This window comes from Monodon monoceros, unplaced genomic scaffold (genome assembly GCF_005190385.1).
Source record: "Monodon monoceros isolate NGI ecotype Baffin Bay Population unplaced genomic scaffold, NGI_Narwhal_1 Super_Scaffold_20, whole genome shotgun sequence".
Taxonomy (NCBI): domain Eukaryota; kingdom Metazoa; phylum Chordata; class Mammalia; order Artiodactyla; family Monodontidae; genus Monodon; species Monodon monoceros.
In genome coordinates, this window is record NW_021703777.1 from 123157270 (window position 1) to 123175444 (window position 18175).

The 18175-nt window shown below is 35.0% G+C and overlaps 1 protein-coding gene across 7 annotated transcripts in view; it reads right to left on the minus strand.

Moving 5' to 3' along the window:
• Positions 1-18175, minus strand: part of MFSD8 (major facilitator superfamily domain containing 8) — a 43125-nt gene that overhangs the window by 6252 nt on the left and 18698 nt on the right. For 5 of the 7 annotated variants that reach the window (XM_029235718.1, XM_029235722.1, XM_029235721.1 and 2 more), the window contains 5 exons: positions 17267-17380; positions 14805-14949; positions 14029-14084; positions 10447-10555; positions 2859-2993 (listed from right to left, as the gene is read on the minus strand). In XM_029235718.1, the coding sequence (XP_029091551.1) occupies positions 2859-2993; positions 10447-10555; positions 14029-14084; positions 14805-14949; positions 17267-17380 (559 nt within the window). Of the gene's footprint in view, positions 1-1618; positions 1789-2858; positions 2994-10446; positions 10556-14028; positions 14085-14804; positions 14950-17266; positions 17381-18175 lie in introns of all 7 variants that reach the window. The other 2 variants (XR_003795627.1, XR_003795626.1) reach the window with 2 other exon arrangements.

An 18175-nucleotide genomic window follows, 5' to 3' on the forward strand; every position in this document is an offset into this window, starting at 1 on the left:
TCTACTGTAGGGGGCACGGGTTCAATCCCTGGTAGGGGAACTAAGATCCTGCAGACCTCACGGCATGGCCCCCCACCAAAAAAAAGGACTCAGAGCCAATTTGAGGAAGCTGGCTAAGAATATGACAACGTGAACACCAAAAAGAACAGTAATGACAATGGCTTGAAACACATCACAATGTTATTTATAAATTCATACTATATTAAAATAAAATACTCTTGGTCATTTTTAGAGGATGTTAGGGAACCCACTCAGTATTTTAAAAATCAGTTAATAAAAGAAAAGGATCACCCTGTCTCTCCTACAAAAACTGTACCTCACGATAACCAAATAGGTAGTGATGGAAAAGTTCTCTTTATAGAAAGTGTTCCAGCAAATAAATAAAGGAATGATAGAATTAAAATACCAGCATTTTGCACTGATCTATTAATAAATTAATGGATCTAAGGAATGGTCAATGGCCACTTACATCATAAAAAGAGATAAACAAAACTTTACATTTCTCCTGATGTAAGCACATACCACCACCTATAAAACATTCTTGCCAAAAAACTGAACTCAAGTCTCATCAAGCTTTTAGATCTAAGTACCAATTTTCAAGAAATATTGTAAACACAGGAAAATACTAAAAAACAAACAAAGACACCACAGGGATTTATTCAACAAGATCCAAAATGTGGGAAACTATAGGGCAAACATCTTGGTTAGTTCAATTTGTAAGGGAGAAAAAGAGAGAGATGGAAGAGATGGTAAAGAAACTTATAGATTAAAAGAGACTTAAGAAACGTAAGAGCCTGAGTCAAGTGAGTAAGCTGTGAAATAAAACAATATAAAACAAAACAATTTTTTTTAAAAATTTGAGACAGTGGAGAAAATTTGAATACTCCCTGGATATCTGATGATATTTAGAAATCACTGTTAATTTTTTTAGATGTGATAAATGCTGTCATCATTAACTTTTAGAGATACATACTGAAATATTTATGGAAGACATGAAATGATGTCTAACATCAGCTTCAAAATAATCCAGATGTAGGGAATAGGCAGTGTGGAGTAGGTGGAGGTATAGATGAATCAAGATTGTCCAAGGTTATAATTGTTGAAGCTAGGCAATAGATATTAAACATTCAGTACATGATTCTCTCTATACCTTTGTATATGTTTGAAATTTTCCATAACAAACAATGAAATATACAGGGACTTCCCTGGTGGCGCAGTGGTTGGGAATCTGCCTGCCAATGCAGGGGGCGCAGGTTCAATCCCTGGTCCAGGAGGATCCTACATGATGTGGAGCAGCTGAACCCGCGAGCCACAACTGCTGAGCCTGCGTGCCACAACTGCTGAGCCTGCGTGCCACAACTACTGAAGCCCACGCGCCTGGAGCCCTTGCTCCGCAACGGGAGAGGCCACTGCAATGAGAGGCCCGCACACCGTGGCAAGGAGTGGCCCCCACTCACTGCAACTGGAGAGAGCCTGCACGCAGTGATGAGGACCCAATGCAGCCAAGAATGAATGGATTAATTAATTAATTTTTAAAATAAAATATGCAAACAAGATCAAAGATTCCTAAAACAAAACAAACAAACCCAACACCTCCCATTACCCTCAGAATACCTACAAGGCTTCACATCTTTCCAACCTGATCTTCTCCCATTTGCCATTTCTCTCATTCTTCTCTGGCCAAAACGGCCTTTCTGCTTGTTCCTTAAACGTATGAAGCACAGTCTTCTGGGGCAAGAGAGTTCCAGGCCACTGCATGGCTGTTCTCTGACTTCACTGAGGTCTCTGCTTGGATGTAACTTCCGTTTCAGCTGCCCTCCATGAGCAGTCAATCAGAACAACACTTCCCCTCTCTCCCAACCCTGCCTTGCCACTTTTTATTCTCTTCCTCTGCTCTATTCTTCATAGTACTTCCCATGACCTGATTTCACATTTGTGTTTATTAGCTTTCCCCCCAGTAGAATACAAGCTCTTTGAAGGACATGAAATTGGATCATCTGTAAGAATGCCTATCAGCAGGACCACTCTACTTCTGTAGCAAGATGTAATGCATGTACTATTATTTAACTTTGAATATGAATCTATGTCTATGTCTATATCTTGGCCCCTCTACTTGGCTCTATAAGGGTAGGAATCTTCGTAGTATTCCCCATAACACCTAACCCTACACACTGACTCAATATTTGTTAATTGATTTTAGAACTTTATTAAAGCTCTAAAGTATTGTTAAAATATTTTAGGAATAATTAAATCATTAGAACTGTCTAAATTTATCAACTAATGTTCCACTCCAGACTATATGAATGAACTTAATTTTATACAAGTATTTTTCTTAGTGTGCTCCTTACAGTTATACTTTTACAAAATGCTTCTTTAAAAAAGTGTTCTGTGATCAAAGTTACAAAAAACTTTGCGAAATGCTACGTACTCTTGTCATGAAGGTGATATAGCATATATACTGAAGATTTAGAAGTTTTAGAGTAAAGAAGTTTGGTGATTTTAACCAGAATTTTCCACACTTAACCATTAATCTTTCACAGCAGAACAATGTTTTATGAAATACGCTTATAGAAATACTTTAAATAAAACATAATATACAAAAGATACGTTAGAAGACAATTATTCACTTTGTAAAATATCTTGCTTTACCAAAGAATATACTACATGGTACAGAAATATGCTCCCTTAATAAATTTTAAATCTGTTTGCAAATATTCAAGGACTAAAACTCATGCATAATGACAGAAAAGCTTTATATTACTTTACTAACATATTCATTTACATCATTAGCTCTGTTTCATGTTTCACTTTAAAAAAAAAAAAAAGACTTGAAATAAAACCAAAGACAAATAACCTACTTTTTGGAAAGTAATTTTATCCCCATGAAAATAATAACTGCCTCAACTCCAAGAGCAGCAAGTATTATGCCATCATATAACACAGCTTGTTCTCTGGTCCAGGCATACATATCCATTGTTAATGGAGTAACAATGCTAAGAAAAATAAAAAAGAAATTATTCTTCTTTTATTTCAATCATAGGCATTGTTATTTAAAGTTGAAATAGTAAGATTTAATAATGATACCAACACATTCAAGAATCTGCATCCTTTTTAACAATGACACCAGATCTACAGAAACAAAAATTTTAAGACATTTTAAGTACATTTTGTTGTAACATGCACAAGCTACTAAGTTTGGCTGTTTGCATTTTTATTTTTTAATATTTACTGTAATTATATAAGTAACATGTCCAACACTGCAAAAAGTTTGAAAAACAGGAAAAGGAAACAAATCAACCATAATTCCTACCATTCTAATATAATTAAAAAATCATGGTTGTGTTTTGATTTAAACTGGTCTCTTTTCAATGAAATAATTTTACTATGATTAAGTTATTAACTTACTATGATTAAGTTATTAGAAACTTCTGGGATTTTTTTTTCTCTTCCTCTGTCTCTTTCATACCTATCTTTGAATGTACATATTTTTCTCCCTACCTCCGAATGCTGCTCTTCCTTTATATGACTATCTGTCTCCTTCCTTGCCAAGCTTCTTTTCCTACTTTCTGTCTCCTTCTGTTAACTGGCTAAAAAAGGAATTTAAAAATATTCAAAATATTCATTCTTTTAAAAAAAATCACCATCTTTAATTTTAAAATCAGATGAGCTGCTTTGGAAGATAGTTCACTCATTTCTCAATAAGTGAAACATAGAATTATCATATGATCCACTTCCTGGTATATACCCAAAAGAACTGAAAGCAGGGACTCAGATACTTGTACACTAATGTTCATAGTAGCATTATTTACAATAGCCAAAAGATGGAAGTAACCCACATTTCCACTGACGGATGAATGGATAAACAAAATTGGTATATAAATAACAGTGGAATATTATTCAGCCATAAAAAGGTATAAAATTCTGACACATGCTACAACATGGATGAACCTTGAAAACATCATGCCAAGTGAAACATACAAGACAAAAAATGACAAAAGATGCATGATTCCACTCATATGAAGTACCTAAAATAGGCAAATTCATAAAGAAAGAAAGGCGAATAGAGGAAACCAGGGGCTGGGTGAGGGGGAATGGGACTTAGTGATAAATGGGTGTAGCACTTCTGTTTGGGATGATAAAAAGGTTCTGGAAACGGGTGGTGGTAATGGTTGCACAACACTGTGAATGTATTTAATGCCACTGAATTGTGCAATTAAAAGTAATTAAAATGGTACACCTGAAACAAATACATTATTATATACAAATCTGGCCTCAATAAAAACAAAAGAAAATATGGCAGAAAAGCTCTAAGAATCATAGCAGACTACAAGTTTAATACATGTCCAATAACATGGTTCAAAAATGGGAAATAAATATACAAGAGAATAAATTATATCCTTTAAATTGAAAAAAGAAGTTAAAATAGTAAGTTTATGTTATGTATATTTACCATAATAAAATAAATACCCCCAAAATCAGATGAGCTAAAAATTCCATGTATCTCAATAATTAAAAAAAAAAAATCAAGTATATCTGGCATAAAATATACTGGCATAAAAATGTTACAATATATCAAAAAGTGAAAAAAACAAGTTGTCAAATGATAATATCACATATTCTTGTTGGTTTAAAGACACACACACACACACACACACACACACACCCCTTAATACTTACAGTTGTATAGAAAAAAATGTTTCAAAACAACACACACTGAAGTATTAGCAGTGGTTACCTCCAGGGAAAGAAGTGGATGTGGAAATACAGTTGTAGTGTTTGGAATATTTACAAGAATATACTATTTTAATAATGGAAAGGTATTTTAAAAATTAAAAAGCCATACGACAAGGGACGTCCCTGGTGGTCCAGTGGGTAGAACTCTGCATACCCAACGCAGGGGGCCCGGGTTCAATCCCTGGTTAGGGAACTAGATCCCACATGCATGCTGCAACTTTTAAGAGTTCGCATGCTGCAACTAAGAGTGCACATGTTGCAACTAAGAAGTCCGCATGCTGCATCTAAAAAGATCCCACATGCTGCAACTAAGACCCAGTACCACCAAAATAAATAAATATTTTTAAAAATAAATAAATATCTTTTTTTAAAAGCCATATGGTAACTAACAGTCAACAAAGCCTACACAAGGCAGAGATTTTGTAATATACTAGCTTTCTTCAGGATCAGAGCTTAAACAGAGTTAAAATTTCTAGACTGAACCCAACATATATAAGTAGGGTGCTGCAGGACAGAAGGGAGTGGCAGGATATATTTAAAGTGATGAAAGGGAAAAACTTACAACCAAGATTACTCTACCCAGCAAGGATCTCATTCAGATTCAACAGAGAAATCAAAAGCTTTACAGACAAGCAAAAGCTAAGAGAATTCAACACCACCAAACCAGCTCTACAACAAATTCTAAAGAAACTTCTCTAGGAGGGAAACACAAGAGGAGAAAAAGACCCACAAAAACAAACCCAAAACAATTAAGAAAATGGTAATAGGAGCATACATATCAATAATTACCTTGAATGTAAATGGATTAAATGCTCCAACCAAAAGACAAAGACTGGCTGAATGGATACAAAAACAAGACCCATATATAAGCTGTCTACAAGAGGCCCACTTCAGGGATTTTCCTGGTGGCACAATGGTTAAGAATCTGCCTGCCAACACAGGGGACAGGGGTTCGATCCCTGGTCTGGGAAGATCCCACATATTGCTAAGCAACTAAGCCCGTGACCCACAACTACTGAGCCTGCACTCTAAAGCCCACAAGCCACAACTACTGAGCCCGCATGCCACAACTACTGAGGCCCATGTGCCTAGAGCCCGTGCTCCACAACAAGAGAAGCCACTGCAATGAGAAGCCCACACACCACAATGAAGAATAGCCCTCGCTCGCCACAACTAGAGAAAGCCCACACGCAGCAACAAAGACCCAACACAGCCAAAAATAAATTAATTAATTAAAATAATAAAAAAGAGGAGACCCACTTCAGACCTAGGGACACATACAGACTGAAAGCGAGGAGATAGAAAAAGATGTGCCATGCAAATGGAAATCAAAAGAAAGCTGGAGTAGCAATACTCATATCAGACAAAATAGACTTTAAAATAAAGACTGTTAAAAGAGATAAGGAAGGACACTACATAATGATCAATGGATCAATCCAAGAAGAGGATATAACAATTAAAAATATTTATGCACCCAGCATAGGAGCACCTCAATACATAAGGCAAATGCTAACAGCCATAAAAGGGGAAATCGACAGTAACACAATAATAGTGGGGGACTTTAACACCCCACTTACACCAATAGACAGATCATCCAGACAGAAAATAAATAAGGAAATACAAGCTTTAAATGACACAACAGACCAGATAGATTTAATTGATATTTATAGGACAGTCCACCCGAAAGTGGCAGAATACACTTTCTTCTCAAGTGCACATGGAACATTCTCCAGGATAGATCACAGCTTGGATCACAAATCAAGGCACGGAAAATTTAAGAAAACTGAAATCATATCAAGCATCTTTTCCAACCACAACGCTATGTGATTAGAAATCAATTACAGGAAAAAAACTGTAAAAAACACAAACACATGGAGGGTAAACAATACATTACTAAATGACCAAGAGATCACTGAAGAAATCAAAGAGGAAATTTTAAAAAATACAAAGAAACAAATGACAACCCAAAACTCATGGGATGCAGCAAATGCAGTTCTAAGAGGGAAGTTTATAGTAATTCAATCTCACCTCAGGAAACAAGAAAATCTCAAATACACAATCTAAACTTACACCTAAAGCAACTAGAGAAAGAAGAACAAAAAACACCAAAGTTAGTAGAAAGAAAGAAATCATAAAGATCAGAATAGAAATAAATGAAATAGAAATGAAGAAAACAATAGCAAAGATCAATAAAACTAAAAGTTGGTTCTTTGAGAACAGAAAACAAAATTCATAAACCTTTAGCCAGACTCAACAAGAAAAAAGGGAGAGTATTCAAATCAGTAACATTAGAAATGAAAAAGGAGAAATTACAACTGACACCACAGAAATACAATGGCTCAGAAGAGACTACTTCAAGCAACTATATGCCAATAAAATGGACAACCTGGAAGAAATGGACAAATTCATAGAAAGGTACAACATTCCAAGACTGATTCAAGAAGAATTAAAAAATATAAACAGATGAATCACAAGTAATGAAATTCAAACTGTAATTATAAAGCTTGCAGCAAATAAAAGTCCAGAACCAGATGGCTTCACAGGCAAATTCTATCAAACATTTAGAGAAGAGCTAACACCTATCCTTCTCAAACTCTTCCAAAAAATTGCAGAGGAAGGAACACTCCCAAACTCGTTCTACAAGGCCACAATCACCCTGATGCTGAAACCAGACAAAGATAACACCAAAAAAGGAAATTACAGACCAATATCACTGATGAACATAGACGCAAAAATCCTAAACAAAATTCTAGCAAACAGAAACCAACAACACATTAAAAGGATCACACACCATGATCAAGTGGGATTTATCCCAGGGATGCAAGGATTCTTCAATATATGAAATCAATCAATGTGATACACCATATTAACAAATTAAAGAATAAAAACCATATGATCATATCTCAATAGATGCAGAAAAAGCTTTTGACAAAATTCAACACACATTTATGATAAAAACTCTCCAGAAAGTGGGTATAGAGGGAACCTACCTCAACATAATAAAGGCCATATATGACAAACCTACAGCAAACATCATTCTCAATGGTGAAAAACAAAGCATTTCCTCTAAGATCAGGAACAAGACAAGGATGTCCACTCTCACCACTAATATTCATCATAGTTTTGGAAGTCCTAGCCACGGCAATCAGAGAACAAAAAGAAATAAAAGCAATACAAATTGGAAAAGAAGTAAAACTGTCACTGTTTGCAGATGACATGATACTATACATAGGTAATCCTAAAGATTCCACCAGAAAACTACTAGAGCTAATCGATGAATTTGGTAAAGTTGCAGGATAAAAATTAAAGCAGAGAAATCTCTTACATTCCTATACACTAAGAATGAAAAATCAGGAAGAGAAATTAAGGAAACAATCTCATTTACCATTGCAACAAAAAAGAATAAGATACCGAGGAATCAACCTACCTAAGGAGGCAAAAGACCTGTACTCAGAAAACTATAAAACACTGATGAAAGAAATCAAAGATGACACAACAGATGGAGAGATATACCATGTTCTTGGATGTGAAGAATCAACCCTGTAAAAATGACTATACTACCCAAAGCAATCTACAGATTCAATGCATTCCCTATCAAATTACCAATGGCATTTTTCACAGAATTAGAACAAAAAATTTTACAATTTATATAGAAACATAAAAGACCCCAAATAGCCAAAGCAATCTTGAGAAAGAAAAATGGAGCTGGAGGAATCAGGCTCCCTGACTTCAGACTATACTACAAAGCTACAGTAATCAAGACAGTATGGTACTGGCACAAAAACAGAAAAATAGATCAATGGAACAGGATAGAAAGCCCAGAGATAAACCCACACACCTATGGTCACCTAATCTATGACAAATAAGGTAAGAATATACAAGGGTGAAAAGACAGTCTCTTCAATAAGTGGTGCTGGGATCTCTACAAGTAAAAGAACAAAATTAGAACATTCTCTGACACTATACACAAAAATAAACTCAAAATGGATTAAAAACCTAAATATAAGACCAGACACTATAAAATTCTTAGAGGAAAACATAGAACACTCTCCGACATAAATCACAGCAATATCTTTTTGGATCCACCTCCTAGAGTAATGAAAATAAAAACAAAAATAAACAAATGAGACCTAATTAAATTTAAAAGGTTTTGCACAGCAAAGGAAACCATAAACAAAATGAAAAGACAACCCACGGAATGGGAGAAAATATTTGCAAACGAAGTGATGACCAACAAGGGATTAGTCTCCAAAATATACAAACAGCTCATGCAGCTCAATATCAAAAAAAAAAAAAAAACCCAATCAAAAAATGGAAAGAAGATCTAAATAGACATTTCTCCAAAGAAGACATACAGATGGCCAAGAGGCACTTGAAAAGATGATCAACATCACTAATCATTAGAGAAATGCATATCAAAACTACAATGAGGTATCACCTCACACTGGTCAGAATGGCCATCATCAAAAAATCTACAAACAATAAATGCTGGAGAGGGTGTGGAGAAAAGGGAACCCTCTTGCACTGTTGGTGGGAATGTAAATTGATACAGCCACTATGGAGAACAGTATGGACGTTCATTAAAAAACTAAAAATAGAGCTACCATATGACACTGCAGTCCCACTCCTGGGCATATATCTGGAGAAAACCATAATTCAAAGAGACACATGTACCCCAGTGTTCACTGCAGCACTATTTACAATAGCCAGGACATGGAAACAACCTAAATGTCCATCAACAGATGAAAGGATAAAGAAGATGTGGTACATATATACAATGGAATATTACTCAGCCATAAATAATTGGGTCATTTGTAGAGATGTGGATGGACCCAGAGTATGTCATACAGAGTAAAGTAAGTCAGAAAGGTAAAAACAAATATAGTATATTAACGCATATATGTGGAATCTAGAAAAATGGTACAGATGAACGTATCTTCAGGGCAGGAATTGAGACGCAGATGTAGAGAACGGATATGTGGACACGGTGGGGAAGGGGAGGGTGGGATGAATTGGGAGATTAGGATTGACATATATATGCTACCATGTGTAAAACAGATAGCTAGTGGAACCTGCTGTATATAGCACAGGGAGCTCAGCTCAATGCTCTGTGATGATCTAGGTGGGTGGGATTGTGGGGGAAGTGGGAGGGACGCCCCAGAGGGAGGGGATGTATGTATACATATAGCTGATTCACTTCGTTGTACACCAAAAACTAACACAATACTGTAAAGCAACTATACTCCAATTAAAAAACAAAAAAAGCCATATGATAACTAATGGTCAACAAAGCCTACACAAGGCAGAGATTCTGCAATATACTAAGTTTTTTCAGGATCAGGGCTTAAACAGAGTTAAAATTTCTAGACTGAACCCAACATACATATGTAGGGAGCTACATAGCTTAAAGTAAATTAAATTAATACACAAAGTTTTATAAGCATATTTATTATAAAACTCAGAAGAAAGGGAGAAAGACTAGTGAAACAGACTTCCTTATAAGGAAGGAAGATAAGGCAGTAAGATTACAGGCAGAGAATTAACTACATTCAAGTTAAAGGCAAAAAATTTATATATGCTTTTTACATCATGATAAGAAAAATATGCCTTACATAAGGATTTTGAGAACATCTATATTCCTGATTAATATTGCATTAAGAAATACAGGTTATTTACACAATCAGATTTAGATGAAAACAGAAAATAACTTACGTTTCAAAAAGGGCAAAGATAAACAGAATCACAAAAAACAGAACATTGGTGGCCACAACAGCAACTTGATCAATATTTCCTTGGGGGACCTGAACTTCATCTGTACTTGCTGTAGTAAACAGAAGAAAAATTATATTACCTACACAACTAATTTTTCTTATGACACTAAAACAGTGTAAAATTATACGTAGCAAATTCAATGACTAAACATTTAAAATCATTTTTTTAGGCTTTCAAACAATTTAAAAATTAACAACTTACATAACAGAAATAACTTTTAAATGGCATTTAAAATTAAAGTGAATTTTCTTCCCAGGACATACACTTCAATTCTGTTACCTACAGGAAATACTCAGATTTTCTATTCGGCGTCTCTCAATCAAAAACAGAAATGTATGTCCATAGAATTCTATAAAATGATCTCATACTAAATACTAAATTTGCTTTAAATTTCAGTTGCAGATTTTTTTCTACCTTACCTAAATTTTAAAGTTACACGGATTTCATGAAGACCTCAAATAGTTTATTAAATAAGTTCTCAGTTCTATGATTCACCTCAATGGATATATATTTTGAATTTCAACAGTACGTAGAATTACTATTAGTAAATATCCTTATTTTTTAACCACAATTTTTTTTAAGTTCTTACGTTATCATTTATATGTTTTGCAAAGAACTACCAAGATTTGATTGTGGTTTTATAAATTAGGAAGGCAAATGAGTTAAGATGTTCACTTATCTTGAACTATATAGTTAAGTAACACACTCAATATAAGCTATATCTGATGTAATTGAGAAATGTGAAGCCATATATATTGATACATGTATGTATACACATCCATCATGCTACTTTATAATTTACCCACTTATTCAGAGTAAACCAGGTAAGTAATACAAGAATGTATTTATGTTATCTTTAAGTGTATGTGTGGCAGAAGTGGGGGCAGGGGGTGATTTTCCTAAGACACAATAAATTTCTATAATTTTTTCATAATAGTGTCTGACTTTATATCTCAGGATTCCTGAGGAGGAGTTCTTCCTCCAATAATAAGTGAGATTTGAAAATAGTCTGCTATACTTGGGGGCAATTAAGCACCTTGGACACTTGACATAGGGTTATGACCTCCCTTTCACACAAAGAAAAGCAGTCACACCTTTGTCCAGTTCCTTTTCTGGGGTAGACTCTGGTCCCTGTGGGCCTCAAATTATTTTGGATAGACCTCCCTGATTCTCAATCACCATCTAGAAGCCAGTCTTTACTCCTTTGAATCAAATATCAACATTGCCCCAAGTTAGACTGGAGTTTACTTTTCTGCAGCCTCCAACCAGTGCTAGCTTTAGTGGGGAGACTCAGAAATGTTGCATCCTAAACTGTGGGAACTGACTAGGTATCCTAATTATAAGAATTTTAAGAAAACACTGCATATTGATTAAAAAACTGTAATTGGAAATTAAATCCTATCCCATGATAACATCTTTAATAATAGGAACAACTTGATGTTTTATCTAAACATTTATTGAAATTTTAAAATGATCTTTGTTTTATAAAAATTATTTTGAAGGAGCTAGAAATCTTATGAAAGAAAATAGATCTCTCCTTTTTAAACTCCTATTTGTGCTTTAGAGCAGTGTTTTCCAATAGAACTCTGACGTGATGGAAATGTTCTTTCTCTCTACTGTCCAGTACAGCTGGCTGTTAGTCACATATACCCATTAACTAAGCACTTGACATGTAGCTAGTGTGGGAGTTCCCTGGAGGTCTGGTGGCTAGGACTCGGCGCTTTCACTGATGTGGCCCGGGTTCAATCCCTGGTTAGGGAGCTAAGATCCTGCAAGCCACGCCACACAGCCAAAAAAAAAAAATGTAGCTAGTGAGATAGTGAGAATGAGGAATTTCTTAAATGTAATTAAGTTTAAACAGCCAAATATGACTAGTGGCTACCACATTTGACAATGTAGCTGTATGTCTTTGCTACTCAAAGTGTGGTTCATAGACCAGCAGCATCAGTTCCCATAGGAGCTTGTTATAAATGTAGATTCTCCCTCTCCAGGCCTACTGAAACAGACTCTGCATTTTAACAAGGTTCCCAGGTGTTTTCTAAGCATATTAAAGTCAATAAAGCAAGGATCTATATGGTTATCCCCTTCAACTTATGAAAGATTTCTTGTGCATCTTCCCTTTCTCAGCCCCTCAACCTCACCCTCTTTAACTTGCTCATTCTCTTTACCTTTAAAGAGGTAGAGAGATAGGTCCTTTAAGTTAGCATCCTATCTTACACCTTTTCAAAACAGTAGCTTAAACCCACTGCCGGCACTTCCTCACCACTCATTGTTTCTTTTTTTCTTTCTTTTTATTTTGAAAACTTTCAAACACATCCTTATCCATCTATGCCCTAGATTCAACAATATTTTGCCACACTTGACTCATCTACCCCTTCCTTTCCTCCTTTCTCTCACTCTCTCTTTGTTGCTGTAGTGTTTTTCACTAGATGATTCCCAAATTTCTATCTCTAGCTTTGATCTCTACTGCCAGAATTACAGATGCCTCTGGAATTTTTTAGTTGTTCTAGGGTAGCATTATATTTGGTTTAAACCAAATTGAAATCACCTTATCTTTTCAGCCAGTGTCCCTTCTTAAATTCTCCTTCTCTCATTCCTTCAATTATCTAGAATCAAAACCCAGCAGACATCTTCAACAACCCCCTCCATTCCTTAATATTCCCTATCCAACCTGTCAGAATCTTTTTTTTTTTTTCTTCAAAAGCTCATATCTCATCCCTTCTCCATTCTCAGTTACTGCTGTAGTTCAGGCCTTTACATATCTGGATTAGCCTCACTTGCAATCTATCGTCATACTTCTCCTTTGTTCAAAATTTGCTATAGCTCCTCACCACTCTGCTCTCCACCCGACTACTTTTAACTTTATCTTCCACCAGTTTTGTTGTAAAAATTAAATAAAATGTCTATCAAAGAACTTGGTAAAATTAACAGTGTCTTTTCCAAAACTTTATAAACTCCTTGAGGACAAGGACTAAATTGCATTCTTTTGCATGGGGGGACAATCCTCAAGGAGGACATAACTAGGAGTACTTAAATAATGGTTTATTTAGTAAAATATACCTACTTATCAGACTGGGTACCTATTTATAAGTCAGAGAAAGATATGAAGGATGAAAATGGGTATTTGTAGAGTATACCAAAAGAATAAAAATACAAAAGAGAAACCATACTTATTCCCATGATTAAGTGAATAAAGAAATACTTGAAACAGAAAGATACATTTGGTAGCAATAATACTGAAATCATTCCAAAATCTCAAGGATTTTAGGATATTGGCTTTTTGGAAACAAGATGAAGTGATTTTTAGCAATGGTCTTAACCTTACTAATTGTGCACACCAAGTCACTGATATAGGCATGCCTTTAAAAAAAATCAACTTAGCTAACTTTCAACTTTGAAGATCTTCCCCAATTACCCATTGTACTGTCCTCAGAGACAAAATTCAAGTGAATATCAAAGAGACAGAATCATTAGAAACACTTTGTAATATTATAGTAATTTAGTCAAACAGGTCAATAGTACCTTCTTCAAAATTAATATTTTTACACTGTCGTCCTGAGTCATCCACACGATGTTCTCTTAAAAGAAAAACATAAATATTGTATCCATGAAAGGCTTAGTATAATAGATAATAGTTTAAATTTATTACTAGCTTTCTATTTTTTCACATTCTGGTATAGTTTATTTTACTGTCTTCTGAGTAATGAAATTATTATGATATATAACCAATAAAATTTTTAAAATACAAGTTACAATTATTATTATATTATCATATAAAATGAAAAAAACCTCAATTCATCCAAAAGCACACATGAGCTGCCTTAATCAGTATTTGAAGTTTTCCAATGATTTTTAACATGAGTTATAAACATTTTGGACTCTTGGATGAAACACTCCAAAGAAATATAAAGTAACAAAACTTCTGCAGTTTTATAAAATTTTTTCTAATATATAAAAGATAAGAGATACACATTATGAGTAACTTTTGTATCTAAGGTTGAACCTAATCATTAATCTACTTAAAATGTTGCTTTCATGCCATTTCCCCTACTTAGAAATCTATCATTAGTAGACCAAGACCAAACCTTGAATCTTTAAAGACCTTATAATCTGTTCTTATTCATCATCTATTATTTTAGTTGTCAGTACCACATGCATTAGCTCATAAGAAAATATGAACACAACTAGACATCAAAAACCAAATAAAGACATCATAGAAATAATAATTCTCCAACAATGATAATGCTTATTTAATTTCACAATCTACAAGAGTAGTTTTATCATTTCTATCTAATTACCTTAATATAGTAAGAATCAGAATAATATTTAAAATTCCCAGGAAGGCGCCAAGTAAAACTGGTGCTGTGTACATGTTTATCTGCAGCTTAATGGTATCCCATGTCACACCCTTTTCTCCAATGAGTGCGAAACAAGTCTGAAAAACTTATTAAAATAAAATGTATACAGATTAATTATTATATGGGAGGCACAGGCTAAAATAAATGTGAGAAATATTTACCATAGAATTGGAAGTAATATATGGAATCATCCATCTGCATCAGACATCTCAACAGGGGCAAGAAAATTGGTTCTTGGTGGGGAGAGGCAAAACATTTACTCTTTTTCTGTATAAAGCACAGATATGCATACAGTACATAAAACACATACAATATAGGTCTGTGGTATTAAAATTTCATGGGGTGGAGTGATTAGGAAAGAAATGTCTGAAAAGCCTCCTTAGGGACACAATAACATAAAAAATGTGTGAGAAGCACTGATGTACAGGCATTCACAAGGGATTATACCTAACATAACTTGCCAGTATTTTCTTTTTTTAAAATACATCTCTGTATGAAATTTAAGTTATACAATTTCTTCCATAAGTAAATTATTAAAGTTTAATCAATTTCATTATAAGAAACTGTCACTTTTTTTTTTTTTTGCGGTACGCGGGCCTCTTACTGTTGTGGCCTCTCCCGTTGCGGAGCACAGGCTCCAGACACGCAGGCTCAGCAGCCATGGCTCACGGGCCCAGCCGCTCCGCGGCATGTGGGATCTTCCCAGACCGGGGCACGAACCCACGTCCCCTGCATCGGCAGGCGGACTCTCAACCACTGCGCCACCAGGGAAGCCCGAAACTGTCACATTTTAACTCAATATTTTAAAATATTACTGTGTATATGGTACTTAAATTATATATATTTAATACCACTTTCAATTTGGATCTGTGGCAAAAATCAGATTGGGTAAGTATTGGTTTGCTCTCCTGATTTAGATTCTATATCTCGTTCTGCCAGGACTTTACATGTAACCTTAGAGTGAGGATTAAGTAAAATACTGCACCTAAAGCACTTAGAACAGCATCTAGCATATGGTTAAGCACTCAATAAATGTTTGTGCTTATTGATGTGTTTATTATTGGAAAAGTCATCTAATCTTTTCAGGCCTACATTTACTCATCTTTAATATAAAATGTTTTAGTGAATAATCTTTTTTTTTAATTTTTATTTACTTATTTATTTATTTTTGGCTGCGTTGGGTCTTCATTGCTGCCAGCGGGCTTTCTCTAATTGAGGCGAGCGTGGGCTTCTCATCGCGGTGGCTTCTCTTGTTGAGGAGCACGGGCTCCAGGGGCGCAGGCTTCAGTAGTTGTAGCACACGGGCTTAGTTGCTCTGCAGCATGTGGGATCTTCCCAGACCAGGGCTCAAACCCGTGTCCCCTGCATTGGCAGGCAGATCCTTAACCACTACACCACCAGGGAAGCCCCGTGAATAATCTTTAAAATAGATGGCCAAAATATTTACTGAGAACCTAAGCCTATACCAGGTACTGTGCTAGAAACTGAGGGTAGAGTGGTAAGCTTAAAAAGACCCAGACTATGCCCTCATGCATATAGTAAGGCAATAGGTTCAATTGTTCTACATTTCTGCTTATATTTTATTCCAGAACACCGAACTAAAATACTAGATTCTGGTGAATGATGAATTAGGCTTTCTTCTGTTGAAGCAAAGTAATGGAAACTGGAGGTTGGGGTGTTAATGATGAAGTAAACTGAGCTGGATTCAAATTGATTCTATTTATAACTGCAATATTAAAAGCATGGGCCAATTATATGGCTTTTCAAAGTTATGCTAGGCATAAAAAATTAATTTCTCTACTCATTTAGCAGAAAATTAATCGGCCTTAGGGAAATATTAAATCTCATTAATATATTTTTATATTCATTAAACTATGAAAGCTTGGAAAGAAGAAGAGACTAGTAAATCTTTTTTAAACTCTTTCATTTTCTTCAACCTTAGAAAAGTCTTAAAGGTATGGGCAAAAAGGGGAAAAAACCTCCTATAACTTTCCTCAAATCCTTCAATTAAAAGAATTTTGTTTCTCATAAACAGGAAAAAAAAAGCAAACTCTTGCTGAGATGTCAAGCTAAATGATTATCTGACAGAACATATACTTTGGAATCAGACAGTGAGGTTTGAATCTCATATTTCCCATTTAATATCAGGGTGACCCTGGATAAGTTACTTAGATTCTCCATGCCTTGGTGTCCTAATCTGTACAGTGGGACTAATAACATTTGATTTAGGGAACATGAGTTAACACATATAAAGAGCCTAGCCTCACTGCTAGATCAAAAAATATCAGTTTCCCTCCCTTTGCCTTCAGCTATGAGGTTTTATACTTGAATTGCATCTAACATTTGAACCTCAAAAGTTTTCCCAATTCAAATCCAAGTAATGATAAGTGAAGAACACCTACCTGGACCTAGAATAAAACCTAATGCTTGACATGCACTTGTGTTTGCCATGGAACTTGTTCTTTCCTGAAGAGAGGTAGCACCAGCAATATATGATCTAATAACAGCTACATTTCCTAAGAAAAGACACAATAATACAAAGTAAAAGAAAATATTCTCCAGTTTATAAAAATTCGACTTAATTTGGCTCTATACAGAAGAAGAAATATTAACCTACAACATAGTTACTGCTTCCTCTTTATGATTATACAAGGCATGTATAGTGAACAAATGTATCAATTAATGGAAAATATTACTTTTAGTATTGTGAAAACACAGTTAAAGATGTGAATGAATGAAAAAATGGCATACAGGAAACTTAAACTTTTTTCATCATTAAATACCGAGAAAGCATTGAGTGAATGGAGTCCTACTAATTGCTACATTGTTTTAAAAGAAATATGCTACACACTCTGCATGTTTATAAAAAAAAAAATCCTAAAAATTTGCTGAGCATTTATGTTGAAGAGACTCTGCTAGGGGCTAGAGAATATTTTCAAAAGTCATAGATTGCCTCTAATTACACTAAGTTTACTAGCTAGTTGGTGATAAGGGATGAAAACAGTATATAAGCAAATGCCAGAGACATGTTGGAGAAGCAGTAGTGTAGCCTAAGAAAGCTTCATGGAAGAGGTGGAACTTGAACTGAATCTTGAAGGATGAAGAATCATGGGAACAGAAGAGAGAAACTATAGGTAATGGGAACATCATGAGCAAAGGCAAAATGATAGGAAAGATATTTGCAATGAGACATCTGTATGTTGAATGTCGTATAGGAGATTGAGAAGAGGTGACCCTAGATGAGAGAAGGCCATAAATGTCAGGATGAATGTGAGTCCAACACAACCAAAAATATACATGCATGCATATTA